The sequence below is a fragment of the Schistocerca cancellata genome, chromosome 5 (assembly GCF_023864275.1).
Source record: "Schistocerca cancellata isolate TAMUIC-IGC-003103 chromosome 5, iqSchCanc2.1, whole genome shotgun sequence".
In the NCBI taxonomy this organism is placed as follows: Eukaryota; Metazoa; Arthropoda; class Insecta; order Orthoptera; family Acrididae; genus Schistocerca; species Schistocerca cancellata.
Genome location: NC_064630.1, coordinates 447,775,923 through 447,792,318, shown reverse-complemented (window position 1 = coordinate 447,792,318; position 16,396 = coordinate 447,775,923). Strand labels below are relative to the sequence as shown.

The following is a 16,396-nucleotide window of genomic DNA, read 5'->3' as shown; positions in this document are numbered from 1 at the left end:
ATATTATTATTTCCAACGACTTCTAATTTTTTAGTCGTGGCAGCCCAGACCTTGCAACCAGCTCCTCATCCACTTCCCTGACGAACCTGCTGTAAATGCAGAGAAGTGATTTGTATGTCTCTATACAGCATTGGCCACCAGTCACTTACAGTGGCAGCGATTGGTTCGTCGTCATCATAACAGTTTGGTTCACTGAAGACCTGCATCTTTACGTGTCACTCGAAACAACAGCGATTTACGAGATACCAGAATCCAAATGGCACTTCGCGCAAATCCCTTGGAGATGGTCGTTCGGAAATCGGTTGAGGTAGAACTGCATCCATTGGCATCCTGCTAATTACGTTACCGATAATCATAGATAAAGCGTGACACTGGTCTCTTGTCCCTGTTGGGTAGGACTGTTTGTACGATGACGGTTCTTACGCCGAATCTCACGATTGTGAGTTGCACACCGTTTCATGTCGAACTGGCGCTAAATAACTTGGACCCTACACAAAAATACACTCTCGTATTCAGCGCTGGTCGAGCCAGCCACTTTGTTTCCAAGGGGCTTGCATCGTTCGAGTAGCCCCAGGATGAGGTTACCTTACTTCCTGGCCACCGAACTCATCATATATAAAATCAATAGAGTATCTATGTTGCCACCTCGATCAGCCAAACTCGCCCTTGATCCTCACCCGAGAAAATTAGCGCATTTGTCCACGACACTGGAATCGCCATGACTTCACATCCCTCTTGGCACCTTCAAAAGATTCAAAGGGCTCTGAGCACTATGGGACTTAACTTCTGAGGTCATCAGTCCCATACATCCTAGTCCCATGCCTGAGGCAGGGTTCTAACCTGCGACCGTAGCGGCCGCACAGTTCCAGGCAGAAGCGCCTAGAACCGCTTGGTCACAGCAGCCGGCCTTGATACCATCAACGACGTAATTTAGTCTGTCCTTTTAAGTCGCTCAACAGTCCACGCTGCAAAGATTGTTATTCAGGATTCCGACGGGTGGTTACATTAATGTGGCTGGACATTGAATTCTGTGCACTGTCTGGGCACGTTGGATAGTCCACGCTAGTACACCAACAAGTCGGACAGGTTCATCCACAGCCGGCCGGTGTGGCCGTGCGGTTCTAAGCGCTTCAGTTTGGAACCGCGTGGCCGCTACGGTCGCAGGTTCGACTCCTGCCTCGGTCATGGATGTGTGTGATGTCGTTCGGTTAGTTAGGTTTAAGTTGTTCTAAGTTCTAGGAGACTGATGACCTCAGTAATTAAGTCCCATAGTGCTCAGAGCCATTTGAACCATTTTTTGAGGTTCATCCACAGTGCGCCGATGGGCACATCCCAACACGACTCTTCTTTCTTCTATTCCGTGACGCATCTGGGTTGATCCACCTCACTGCACTGGCCCCATGCATCCGGAATAGCACATACACGCCACTTGACGGCAATGGCTTCCGACAGTAATGTGGTACCATACAGCCGCCTAGTACGGGTTCCAAGAGCATCACCCCAATGCCACCACAGCTCTCGGCTAAGGAGGAGCTCAATACTTAGACCAGTGAGCTGAGATTCACACTGTTTGTAGTGGAAATAATACTATAATAGTTATTTCAATTAACATTCAAAAAACGTAAACCTAACAGTACGTGTGTTGTAGCAAGAAGAGGGCTATGAACAACTTAAGTCTTGCACCTCGCATGGATAATAAAATCGATTCCTCCACAGAAGATTTCTATGTTATCGAGTCGATTAGGTTTAGGTGCGCGGAAACTCAGGATAGTTCGCTCCTCCAAGAGAATCACCTGATCCCGCCGTCAAGAGGTTCAAAATGGTTCAAATGGCTCTGAGCACTATGATACTTAACATCTATGGTCATCAGTCCCGTAGAACTTAGAACAACTTAAACCTAACTAACCTAAGGACATCACATAACACCCAGTCATCACGAGGCAGAGAAAATCCCTGACCCCGCCGGGAATCGAACCCGGGAACCCGGGCGCGGGAAGCGAGAACGCTACCGCACGACCTCGAGCTGCGGACAGCCGTCAAGAGGTAAGGATGCCTGTACAAGCAGCGGCCGGATGCTCCCTGTTCTCCAAATGAAGACCGTACACGTCTTCCTCGTAACGCACTACCGGAACTTGGACATCTGTTGCGGATTGGACTACCGATTATTATGAGGGCAATTTATTGATATGTTTATAACGACTTTGCGAGGACACACGGGCTTTCTGGTATATTTCTTTCACGATCAAGTCACTCGCTCACACTGACACAACTCGTTCAAGTTTTTGTGAATGTAACTTGCTCTATGTTTCTCTAACCGAGTATTAACAAAAGCAGTGCACATTAACTCAAACGGACAACATTAGTGGGTACAAAATTTACTGAGCAGAGTTATTAGCGGTAAACACAAAATGAAGTTCTCCGACCATGGTTTAGGCGTGACAAAAAGAGCACGACCACTGGACATTGCGTTGCGCTTCTCTGTGGCGAAATCCAGATGTAACTACTTGATATCACAGTTCGTCGCTCAGCACACGTCACGTGAACGTAGAGAGAAAATTCCCACATAATGGAGTCAACTGTAGTGCGTGATTATAATTTTCGGCCTTAAGCCACCACACCATGTGTAATGTCACGAGCTTACGATGCAAAGGATGCTAAAATTATCTGCGGTTGCCTTAGTAACTTGCTTGTTACGAATATGTCGCTGTTTCGGAAGGTGTGGTTAGGCAGGAACGTAAGAGTGCAAGTGAATTTCTTCGCGTGAAACGTGCAGCAATCTCATTTGTAACCATGGTGCTTAGAAACAATTGCCTGTTTTGTTTCTGAGTATTTGACTATATCTCTTTGGATTGATTTTTTCTGAATCGTTCTATCTACTTGAACGAAGCAGAGCAATTCAAGTAGTAGATTCAACATTTTGTTATTTTTCGTGGATTTTCTTTAGGCGTGTATTTCGATTTCATATGGGACTTGTTTTTGGATATCGCTCTGGAAATTTGAGCTACATGGCTCAACTGAAGTTCTTGGTAAATGAAAATACCGCTGACAATACCGCTCCGAGGGCAATGTAGTTAACGCACATAGCGCGTATCATTTTGCTCATATGATGACGATTGGAACAGACCTTTTTCAGGTCGAGCATCCCTGACCGTACGCCTCACGAGAAGTCGTCATGTACCACAGTACTCCGGAGTCATTGTCGGGCTCTCATACAAAAACTCACCGATGCGGAAGGACAACGTCATCATGTACCACAGTACTCCGGAATCGTTGTCGGGCTCTCATACAAAACCTCACCGATGCGGAAGGGCAACGATATATTACACAATGCACCACTGATCACGGTTTCCATTCCAATTTCACCTGGCGGCAGGCTTCCATCACACAGCACCCGTCCTCAGTAGAGGAAGTAGCGGCACTCACCGTAAACACCATACCAGAGGACATGGCTCAAGAACTTCAGTTCAAATGGTTTAAATGGCTCTGAGCCTTATGGGACTTAACTTCTGAGGTCATCAGTCCCTAGAACTTAGAACTACATAAACCTATCTCACCTAACGACATCACACACATCCATGCCCGAGGCAGGATTCGAACCTGCAACCGTAGCGGTCCTTCCGGAAGACGTGACCACTGATGAAATCCTAGACAGTATCAAGGCCGTAGCCGCCAATTAGTCTCCTGGACCTGGCGCCATTCCCTTAGAATTTTAAATGTGTTTTACTTATCGGTTGGTAACTACTTTGACGTCCAGCTGTCGAGCTGATGTCCCCAACTACGACGACCCCAGCGACTTTCCTTGATAGGACCATTATACCAGTCCGTAAAAGACACGGACTATCGCGGATATGTGATAATCGGTCCACCACTCCACTTAAGGGCGACATCGAAGTTTTCGCCCGTTTATAGGCATCACGACTGAAGAATGGAGCACGACAAGTCACGTCCCTTGGTCAAATTTCGCTGGGTACTGACTGCGATATACATACGCTACTTTGGTGTTTCGGGAACATGATCGTATTCGTCAGTTCGCGATGTGCGTGATGCAAAAATGCTCAGATGTGTGTGAAATCTTATAGGACTTAACTGCTAAGGTCATCAGTCCCTAAGCTTACACACTACTTCACCTAAATTATCCTAAGGACAAACAATACACCCATGCCCGAGGGAGAACTCGAACCTCCGCGGGACCAGCCGCACAGTCCATGAAAGCAGTGCCGTAAACCGCTCGGCTAATACCGCGCTGCGATGCATTGGCATCTCTTGGCTTCAGTCAGGCATTCGACCATGTCCATCACATTTTTTTGAAGACAGACATCCAATACATAATTTTTCCGTCTCATATAGTAACTGTAGTAACGCGTCTCTTGAGAAGTGCGACTCCAAGAATAGTCTTCAACGGACGCCTCGCCGCGCCTCTAAATCTCGATCGCTCTGTCGAACACGGTCGCCCACTTTCCACGATACTCTCAGGGGCTTATAGTCACATTGACGTATGTCCTAAATGCTTGAGTTGAGATGTAGCCACAAGAAATTTTCCAACAGAAGAAATATTACCAATACAACCACCAAATTCACACTGTTAATAGTTGTGAGCCGGTCCGTGTGGCCGAGCGTTTCTAGGCGCTTCAGTCCGGAACCGCGTGACCGCTACGGTCGCAGATTCGAATCCTGCCTCGGCATGGGTGTGTGTGATGGTGTGTGATGTTCTTAGGTTAGTTAGGTTCAAATAGTTCTAAGTTCTAGGGGACTGATGACATAAGATGTTAAGTCCCATAGTGCTCAGAACCTTCTGAACCATTTTTTGAACAAATATAATACAGAGGGTGTTTATTGTGTGAAATGTAACGATTTCTTTCGATGTATTCGACAGTGGTCAGTGAAATTCTTCTGTTCTTAACGTTTCTTCAAGAAGTTCCCAGGACATCACCATAGACGTTGATTCTCCGTTGAGTCTTTCCGACATGCAGTCGGAAATTCTTCTGAAGATGTCCAGCGCAGTTCCGGACGAAGTGTTAGGAACAGAAGAGCTTCGTGGACCACGGTCTTGTACCCAAAACGGTTTACCAGCAGCAATATCATACGTTCTTTAAATCTTCATTCTACCAAAACTAACGACTGCCCCAAAAACTACATACTGCCTACGAATCGGTCCTTCAAAAAAAAAAAAAAAAAAAAAAAGCGCACCAGGAACACCTTCACTTAAAAAAGTTAAAATCTGCACGTACAATAAGAGGGGCATAGCCTGAATATTTGTTATGAAAATCTAGTGATCCTGCACAGAAAAGAAAAAGTTGATGGTTACGATGCCTTAGAACAAGTGGAAAGTTTTCGATACAAAAAAGGTAGTATACAGAACACGTTAAACAGTCAATTGGACTTAAAACTTCTCAACGTTTTCACAAAATTTGATTGCTTGCACCGTTAACTATCAAGAAGAAAGAATACTCAGAATTACTGCTTAGCGTAAGGGATCGATTCTGCGCTGTTAGTTACGTGTATATTGCGTCGCAGCGTCAAAGTGTTCTGTGTTATATACCTCGGCAGTCAGTGTTTCCTGGTGTCCGGTTACAGCAGGGTCTACTTCCACAGGGTGCACACTGCATGCCTGGCTTGAGATAGGCAAGAAAGTGGCGTGCCCAGTCTATTCTACTTTGTACCCACTGCCTTGCACTATTTCCACCGTTAACTACGTTGTGAAGTAAATCTTCGAAACCGGTTTTAGCACTGCGTACTGTTTCCAAGTACTTGCACATCCAATGAATCGCCATATCGGTTCGTTCCGCTCGACAACATATTACAGAATATTATATCGACAACCTTCCCAATCATCCTTTCTCTGTATAGCTTTTAAAGTAAATACAGTATTCTTAGAATAGCAACACTTTGACTTAGAACGTTCGGTTCATCTACGATGGATTAATGTAGTAATTTCCCTACCTATAAGTTTTCAGATAAACATAAAAAATAGGATGAAACGGCAGTGCAGTTTATAATTATATTACAGACCTTAAATTTGCAGATTGCACCTGAACATGTTGGTGTGAGCCGTATACCCGGTAGTGTGATCAATAAAAACCAACTTATACCAGATTTTAGTTATATTTTCATTCACCATGTTGCGGATGACTTGCATATAAAATCCAAATAACCTTATAGGCCGAGCAACCGAAGCTAAGAAACTTGTACTTCATGTACTGGGCAATCAAACAATTTAGAGCAGAGATGGTAAAATAATCTATATTAAACTGAGTGAATGTCGAAATCCGCAGTATCTGTTTATTGCATTCTTCACGGTATGATGATCGTTTTCCTACCTCGAGGTATATATTCAGATCATATGACACTAATAATTCATGTGTCACGACTTCTCAGGTACAAGTGTGCATAAAAACTGATCCTCCTCGATAAAATCGTGAATGAAACGGCAGAGCCGAACAACGCGTGGTCAGTATTACACCTCCAAAAGATGAGACCAGACATCACTGACAATTCACGTATTAGAGTATGAAACCAGAGCTGACAGAGACGAATTCATGGACGAAAACCCTTCTAAAACTAAACTCTCAAAAACGACCCGTAGGCGGGTTCTTTCGGTCGGTTTTGAGAGATTAGTTTCAGAACAGTTTTTGTCCATGAATTTGATTTTGTCAGCTCTGGTCTGCTTTCACGAAAATCCATCATATGATTCCTATATTGTCCATGTTAATTGGGACTGTCATTTTAGATATTTTGTTTTTTAATCCCATACGTCTTATATTTTTATGCGTTTTTTTTCCTTTATTGTATTTCAATTCCCCATCGGGGCGGACTGGCAGCAGCATATGCGCTGCTCTTCAGCATAAAGACATAGAACAAACAATAGAAGACCGTGCAAAATATACAAAGGAGAGAATATGGTGAACATAGATATAAAAAAGGGGGAACATCATGGAAGGCAATAGACAAAAAGAAGGGGCGACTGTAAAATGGAGATAAAGAACTGTAAAAAAGTAGTGCACACAAAAAGCCACACACTGGGACAATTAAAAGAACACAAGGCACAGTGTGACCGGAGCATAAAAAGCATCGACGGATGGCGTAGCACATAACGAACACTGACGGCGAACCTCAAGGCAACACACAATTAAAATCACACCTCTTGACGCACAGGAGAAACAGCACTAAACACAACACTGACGTGGCACACTGACGATGATCAAAACGGAGGATCTGCCAGGCGCAAGGAGATGAGGGAGACCGGAAGAAGGGAGGGAGGGGAAGAGAGGGGGGAGATGGGCGGGGGGCGCGCTCAAGAGGGCCAGGTAGGGAGGGATGTGGGTAGGAAAGTTTTATGCGTTTTGATAGATACATTTTTAAACTTTTGTTGAATTAATTCACTTTCCTATCAAGGATCAGGAATTTATCAGTTATCTTGTTGTAGTTGTAAGCAGGTAATTCTGTTTCCTTAGCTGTAAATAATTTTAAGTGCATCTTATATCTCGTAAGCGTTACTACTAATGTTTTCAGTCTCTTGTACTGAATTGATACTCAACACTGAGATACATTTTGTTACTGCGATTTGCAAAGTCCAGCCTGCGTGTCCTTTTAATATGGTTTCTGCCGCTAGATGTCACGATCCTCAACCCACGATGGAGTTTCACGTGCCTGGATTCACTGTAACGCGCATTTCTGTTTGACGCCTGCCAATATGTTATAGTATGTTGACGACTCCGTTTGAGTGTGTGTATTTTAATTCTTTGTTCCCGCACGATTTTGACGATGGTATGTTTCTTCCCTTTTATAATCTACTGACAGTGCTAGCTGTGTTTCAATTTATATTACATTCATTCTAGAATGTTTTGTACCCATGGGTTTAATTATATCATACGTGGATTGTCATGTACTGTCCGGATTCGTCTTTTGACAGCGTTTTGGAGATGTTTGATCATGCATGGTTCGCTTCCGATGCCTATCTGTCGTTTGAGCCACGGTTTTACCGACGAGTGACATATTTCCACGCGCAATTAAAAATGGGAAGTCGTGACACTAGATATGTTAGTTTTATGTGATCTGAAGATGTACCTCCAGGCTATGAAACCGGTCCTCATACAGTGAAAACAGAATAAGCAGCTATTGCTGATTTGGACTTTCACTCAATTTAATATAGACCATTTAAAATTCTTTGATTGTCCTTCACATTATGCCTGAGTTCGTAACGTTCTCCCAAAAGTTTTTAATGAACACAAGAGATACACATAACAGAGACTGTAAGAATCACGTGGTTTTGAGACGAAGAACCCGTGGAGCCATGTTTGGAGCACATTTGCATGGACTATGTCGGCGGACCTGTCGGCCGAACCTGATTCCCAACTTGCGCCATCTATTCTTCCCTTTCCTTTCCTTTCTCTCCCCACTACATTCGGTTTATATAATATGTACCACAACTGCGAGTTCCACATTGTATCTGTGCTCTAGAGCATGTCTGAAGGAACAGACACGACGCGTTCACATGTCCTTCATGATTACTCGCTAGAGAGGGGAAAAAGAGAAATTTTGAGGCGCAGATTAAGGTGATATGGTGGATGTGGAATGACTTCCCAACCAACCACTGTGTGGTGAGCTCTGGTAGTCTAGCAGAATGCGTGGGGACGTAGTCGAGGAGTAGCATCACTTCACGCAGTCTTCGTGGTGGTTCTTCTTGGACTGCGTCTGCAAGACGTCTCAGTTGTTGGCGGTAACTGTCAGCAGTGGTGATTACACCTTGTGAAAGCAATTCGGAGCATGCCACATCTTCGCTGTTCCACCAGATGCATAACATTACCTTTTGGGGATGTGAGCTTTGTTGCGGCTCAAACATTCATTTATTTCCCTTTAGTTAACATAAAGACTCAATTTCCCGTCGCCTATAACGATACATGTTTGGAATGGTCGGTGTTGTTCACGACGCAATTGAGGACGAGCAAGGAGAGATGCATATAGGGCCACCCACTTACTTTTATGATTTTGTATCAGAGCATGCGGTATCGATACATCCGATTATGGAATCTTCCCTTTGCATGTAAATGTCGCTTGATGGTGGTATGGTTACAGTTCGCCAGTTCTCGAGTACACTGACGTGGATTATTGTAGAGTAAAGCATTTAGACGATATTCATCAAACCCAGAAGCTCTTGGTGAACGTGGAGCGTCACCAACGTCAAACCGATTCTCCTTAAAACGAGAAAACCATTTTCTTGTTGTGCTCTGTCCAATGGCATTATCACCATACACGGCACAAATGTATCTGGCTGCCACTGGTTCCGTCACCCTCCTGTTGAATTCAAACAGAGGAATATGTCGGAAATGTTCCGATTTCTCCTCTCGACACTCCGTTTTCTACCGTCCGCAGCGCAATAAAAGCAGTGAATAACAAATAGAAAATGACAATCGATAAATAAACACATAGCGCCCGAAATACCAACCACCGTCACAAAATCACTACGAACTTATGCACCAAGCTAATTCGAGAGCAAGTCAAAAAGTTACAGCAAACTGTCAATATCAAATGCAACTAACATGTGTGGCATTTTGAAACTCCCGGTAAGTGAAGATACATGCTTTGACAAGGTCCGGCGTACTCCGACAGATGGTATAACAGTCTGTGTAGGAAAGGCAGCTGAAGCAAAATAGCTGCGTTCCTAGTTGTGTCCACTGTAGAAGAACAGCGACCAGTAACATGACTTTTGGGGCCAGGGAACATAAAAACCCGATAAATCCGTAGAAGTATGTAGGAATTGTATTGAGATAGCTGCATTACTGAGATAAGAGCGTTCGAGTGGGTAGATACCTGTAAGAGTGGATGATGTACGTTAGTCACAGATGAGAAACTCGCTGGTAGTCTCAGCAAGGCCGTTACAGACGAGGATGTGGGATTCCCTGACTCTATCATTCATGAGAATCGGCGTATTTCTGTAGGGCTTTAGCGAGGGAACTGAGCATAAGTGTGTGACCCTACCATTATTAGTGAGATTCTGAAGCACCGTTTCTTGCGTGCACGACGTGTCTCTAGGATGCTTCCTGGTGAACACCAGATGATGCGTTTTCGGGCATCATTTCTGGCGTGGTATAACGCTGAACGACACGAGTTTGACACGTATTGCCACAGAAGGCGAAATCTAGGTGCATCACTATTAGACCAGAAAGCAAAAGAGAGACTTCTGAATGGCGGCACCCATCTTCTCCAGCCGAGAAGAAATTCAGGTCTCTGCCGTGTGCTGGAAAGGTCCTTTTCATCTTCTTCTGGGATATGAACGGGCCGATTTTGGTGCACTGTTATCAAGGGTGTGAAATAGTGAACAGTGCGTAGTGCAGTGCCCTGTTGGAGAATGAGCTAAAGCCAGCAATACGGAGCCGTCGCAGAGGACTTCTGTCTAGATGCGCTCTTTTCCTCCACGACAACGGGTGCACCGAAAAACGCCGCTGCAACACCTGCCTTCATTCGGAGATGACTTCAGGTCGTATTCAATCTCCCATACATCTTGATGTGGCTCCTTCAGATACCATGTATTTGGCTTCCTGAAGGATGCTCTCAGAAGACGATGATTTGAAAGTGATGATGAGATAAAAGAAAAGCGGCGCAATTAAGTTGCGGGCACAACGGAAAACCTTTTATTAAAATGGAGTAGGAGAGTTGGCGCAAGAGTATGAGAAGTGTACAGAGAAGGTGGGTATTTATGCTGAAAAATGACATCTTGTTTGTACCTGTAAGTGAAATTGTGCTTCCGAAAAATTAGTTTGCTGTTACGTTTTGAATCACCCTCATAGCCTGTCATCTCAATTTGCCGATTCCACGTTCCAATATTTCCGTTATTTTTCCCCGTATCCTTGTCATGTTTTAGAATTACAGTGATTCTGAGGTCCTTAGTTACATTTCAGTTTCACTCTACACACAATGACATTTTCCTGTGTTGTCTCATTAGTATCTATACTTACTAATAAAAATTCCAGTGAATGTTTACGAGTATTGAGTGCAACTTTGGTATCTTGTGTGTGTTGCATCTTCGAGTTTAGTGTGATGCTAATGGTCAAAGTTGACGGATAGGATAGTACGCTACGACTTACCTAGGCAAAACTCTGAAATGTTTCCTTCTACGTCAACTATTATCATTTGATCTGTTTATCCCAAGTCGATGCGAGTAGCATTTGGGACAGTGTAAATATGGTGGGCGATTAAAAACTTATCCTTTCCTGCTGCATATATTCAACGTAGCGCGACTATAGTGCGGGTATACAGGGTGTTACAAAAAGGTACGGCCAAACTTTCAGGAAACATTCCTCACACACAAAGAAAGAAAATATGTTATGTGGACATGTGTCCGGAAACGCTTACTTTCCATGTTAGAGCTCATTTTATTACTTCCCTTCAAATCACATTAATCATGGAATGGAAACACACAGCAACAGAACCTACCAGCGCGACTTCGAACACTTTGTTACAGGAAATGTTCAAAATGTCCTCCGTTAGCGAGGATACATGCATCCACCCTCCGTCGCATGGAATACCTGATGCGCTGATGCAGCCCTGGAGAATGGCGTATTGTATCACAGCCGTCCACAATACGAGCACGAAGAGTCTCTGCATTTGGTACCGGGGTTGCGTAGACATGAGCTTTCAAATGCCCCTATAAATGAAAGTCAACAGGGTTGAGGTCCGGAGAGCGTGGAGGCCATGGAATTGGTCCGCCTCTACCAATCCATCGCTCACCGAATCTGTTGTTGAGAAACGTATGAACACTTCGACTGAAATGTGCAGGAGCTCCATCGTGCATGGACCACATGTTGTGTCGTACTTGTAAAGGCACATGTTCTAGCAGCACAATAGAGTATCCCGTATGAAATAATGGCAGTGAATCGAGGAAGTACAGTACATACTGAAGAAACTAAAATGAGCTCTAACATGGAAATTAAGCGTTTCCGGACACATGTCCACATAACATATTTCCTTTATTTGCGTGTGAGGAATGTTCCCTGAAAGTTTGACCGTACCTTTTTGTAACACCCTGTATAAGCACCGACCTGTAGGCAATGGATTAGTGTGGGATTCGTGTCTTTCCGTCATACGTGCGGTGAATGCCGAAATTTGAGCTACGGAGACGTTATTACCAACTGCATGCAAGCAGGACGATAGGTGTTTCCAGCACTGCAAAAAGATGTCGAAAGCGTCGACGATGCAGAGGCTTCATCCATCGTTCCCTTATCCCAAGAAGGTCAAGAGCCAACCATCTGCTGGAAACCTCATTCTCGAACTGATCGTTGATTGCCGACGCCCACTAGTTATTAATTTCCAGCATCCTCGTCTCTCCGTCACTAGAAAAGAGTTCTCCGCAACTCTGGAGAAACTACGGCACGCAATTAAGGCGAAATGTTCGGGAAAACTGTAACAAGTGGTGCTGCTCCTTCATGATACTGCACGTCTCCATATCGCAAATATTATAACAGAGGAATTGTACCAACCCAACTGGGAGTCACTCAGTCACACGCGTGATAGTCTCGATCTCTCCCAATGAGATTCTCATGCTTCAGTCTCTTAAAAATTACCTTGGAGATTCGATTATTTCTGTTGGACGAGAATGTACAGGAGGCAGTTACGAATTTCTCCGCGCAGCAACATTTGGTGTTTAAGAAACAGGTAACTTCAGACTAGTGAATCGGTGGGATAATTGCCTTAGTGCTCACGATAATTTTGCCTGGCTAGCATACCGATTCTGGACTATAGGGCCTTCGGACGGAAACTTTTTAATCACCCCTTATATTACAAAACGAAAGGATTAATAATACGAGTACATACAAAAAGAAAAAAAAACCTTGAGAGTGAGGTCGCAAGTTCAATCTTCAGTAAGGCTCATTTGGAAGTATTGTGTTAACAATTATTGCAGGGAAAATATTAGCTACTAATGACACACCATGTGCATCAGTGACGGAATAAGTGTGTCCAGGAAGTGCCGAGATCAACCTTCCATGAGACTGATGAACTACACTTCAAAAATTTGGGCATCGATGTCATTTAAGAATTGTTTAAAACTTATCATAAAAGTGCGCCATGCTCATCGAATGAAAAATGGCACGCCACAGCGATCCTAAAGGTTCGAACCATGAAGACCAAAGGCACACTCCTTGTGAGTTACAAATTGCGCTAGACGTTGAACTACTTACCCACTCTTAAAGAATGCGTACGGAATCATACTAGCGTAACGCTCTGATGAGAAGTCACAGAATGTGAGGGCATGCAACCGAATGCGAGACCTCCAGATAATGCGATAATACGTTTTATAAACACCAAGAAAGAAACAAAAAATGGTTCAAATGGCTCTAAGAGCTGTGGGACCTAACATCTGAAGTCATCAATGCCCTAGACTTATAACTACTTAATCCTGAATAACCTAAGGACATCACAGACATCCATGCCCGAGGCAGGATTCGAACCTGCGACCGTAGCAGCAGCGAGGGCCGGGAATGAAGCGCCTAGAACTGCTCGGCCACAGCGGCCGGCGAAGAACCATCTTCCAGAGGCTGAATTTGTCCAGTGGTTCCAGGCATTATGAATGCAATGTCACACACTATTCACGGGAGATAATTTGCTCTAAAGGAGTATGAATTTTATACGAAGACAAGGAATGAAATTTAAACTAGTTTTTTTGACAAGCTATTGGCGCAAAGCGAGGCTCATTGCATAGCTGTAGTTTTCTTACGCTACAGTTCGGAACCGCGCGACCGCTACGGTCGCAGGTTCGAATCCTGCCTCGGTCATGGATGTGTGTGATGTCGTTCGGTTAGTTAGGTTTAAGTTGTTCTTAGTTCTAGGGGACGGATGACCTTAGAAGTTAAGGCCCATAGTGCACAGAGCCATTTGAACCATTTTTTGTACCGAGTATCCTTGAAACGCTCAAACACCAGCCCTTGTGCAAATGCGCTTTGACCTACCTTGTATATCCGTAGTTTCCCGTATACACTACATGATCTTATTGTTGCGGACGTATTCGAAATCTGTTAATAATAGCATTTTTCCTATGCTGCGTATGTTCTTCCACGTACGCCTTTTTGCTTTGTACCCGCTTCTTGAACCACCACTGTCACTTACTGCATCTCACTGTAGGTGTTTATAGCTCTCTGTCATACAAAGATATTCCATGGAAGGACACCTGTTTCAGTATCACTTTCACTTGTTAAGCACGTATCGTCAACATTGTACTCTTCATGTTCACTTCTCGTACAGACGAGCGTATATAATGCCGCACATTCCACTGACTCATATTACAGAAACTTAATATTTCATCTGCCGCTTCTTTCTCAGTCTGCCAAATTCCTTGAATTTTCGTCTGTCGAAATGTCACCTTTGGCAACTGTTGTTTCAGATATAATTGAATGTTCGCTTTGTTTATACCTGTAATTGCTCTGCTGAGTTTCAACAGCACAAGCACTGTAGCACTGTTGTGAGTTACTGGTCGACTAAGCAGTTCAACTACGCTCTGTAGCCTCGCGCTGGGCTCCTCATTGTATTCCACCAGTCTTGTGGCCATACGCAGCCAGTGTTATGGTAGCATGGTAGACAACATATGGGGCGTCGAATGCGGTAAACATCATTGGCCTCTTGTGGCCTGGCACTCTAGGGGTTATTTGCTAGCTGTAAGTATTTTCTGCCAGCAACAGGTCAGCAAGTTCTTCTGCGTCCGCAGATAAGCCGGTGTGTCACGAGGGCGAGCAGCGGCCGGTGACGATAGCGGTGGGTCTGGGCGAACGCGCCACCGTCAACTGCAGCGTGGACGCGCTGCCGGCGGCCGACTCGTTCCGCTGGTCGCTAGGCAACAGCTCGTACCTGCCCGGGCTCGACCCCGCGATCGCAGCGCCGCCGCCGCCCGACTCCGGCGCCGGGCAGTCGCTGCAACTCATCCCCCTGTCGCAGAGCGACTACGGCACCCTGTTGTGCTGGGCCTCGAACGCTGTCGGCATCCAGGTCGCACCTTGTGTCTTCCATATTGTGCCAGCAGGTAAGATGGCGTCACGGCTCACACTTGTTGCAACATTTGTATAATAATTAAAATTAAAACACCAATCAGTCTTACTCCCAAGGATTTATTAGATAGTAATAATCACACGACAAAACGGTAACCGGTTTTGATTTCATCAAGAATCACCTTTACGACATGCCTCTGAAACGTTAAACACTATTATACTTCAGAGGAAAACAGGGGCCAAAATTACGCACTTCGTCTACATAACAAATACGGATAGGCAAACTTAATAAAACAAAAAGTTTTTGTGCCATGAGATGGTGAAGAGAGACGACTGCTATAGCATTGCTTAGTGTCACAGGACACCACTGGCCACTGCCAAATAGCTTCAAAATGCTACCCGTTATAATGAGGAAGCACCACCCCTTGCCTGCTGCATGACGTCATTGAGAGCCAATAGGGGATCACATTTGATGGTAACAAATATAAAACATGAAACATCCATCTAGATATAAATAAAATACAGTATTAATGGTTGTATAAAGTAAGTAGGGCGCAGTAGTAATTACCTCACATTTGGTAAAAATAATTACGAACATACGTAAACAACTAAGGGAAATGGAAGTAAGAACACAAAACAGCTATCTGCGGGCGTTACCTAGCAGTTGCAATTCCAATATGGAAGGGAAGATAGGCGTGATGACGCCAACCGTTGCCGCGGGGACGGTAGCTTGGAACTTATCAACGGGCAGCTTCGATGGCGAGGAATATGGCGTGCCTGAGATGTGAAGGCAGAACAACGCTGTCGGTCACCAAGGATGTATAATAACTAATACTCGAAGTATTGATCTATAATATCTTCAGTATTTTCCATGGTCTCTTTCTATAGGATGTTAAAAATCGTAGCTTGGTCTGTTACGGTCTGGAATTTATTTGTTCACCAGTTAAACTTTCTATTCATACACAGAAGATGAGGGACAAACACCGTTTCTCGTATTACCCAACTACCCACATACAGCAAGATATTCTCTACCTGATATCGTTGTTGATACTGTTAGGCACATATAAATAATATTATAAAGCAAAATTAACGTACAAATAACATCTGCGGTTCAGCGGAGGAGCAGTTGATAACAAATGCAAGATTTACCTCTCCGAACTATGCCTATTACTGTCAACTGCCTTAAGTGCACATATCTTAAACTTGCACTAATTTTATTTCTACTAGTACCTTCTGCAGAACATTGAAATTCCCGTAGCTCTGATCCCATACCGACAAATCAGATCTTCCCATGTGTTATACATTCACTTACGACTCACCGTAAATGTCTAGGGTACAAATAATACTAATAACTGAAGAACAGCCGTCTTTCGTCAAAGGCATTATCTGTCTTCACCCAACAGATTCTATCTCACACAAACAGTTCT

The 16,396-nt window shown here is 44.2% G+C and overlaps 1 protein-coding gene across 1 annotated transcript in view; it reads left to right on the top strand.

The window, feature by feature from the left end:
* The window catches only part of LOC126188596 (nephrin-like), a 403,181-nt gene that overhangs the window by 331,990 nt on the left and 54,795 nt on the right, over positions 1–16,396 (top strand). Inside the window, exon 7 of the mRNA XM_049930197.1 lies at positions 14,693–15,004. Coding sequence (XP_049786154.1) covers positions 14,693–15,004 — 312 coding nt within the window. The remainder of the gene's footprint in view (positions 1–14,692; positions 15,005–16,396) is intronic.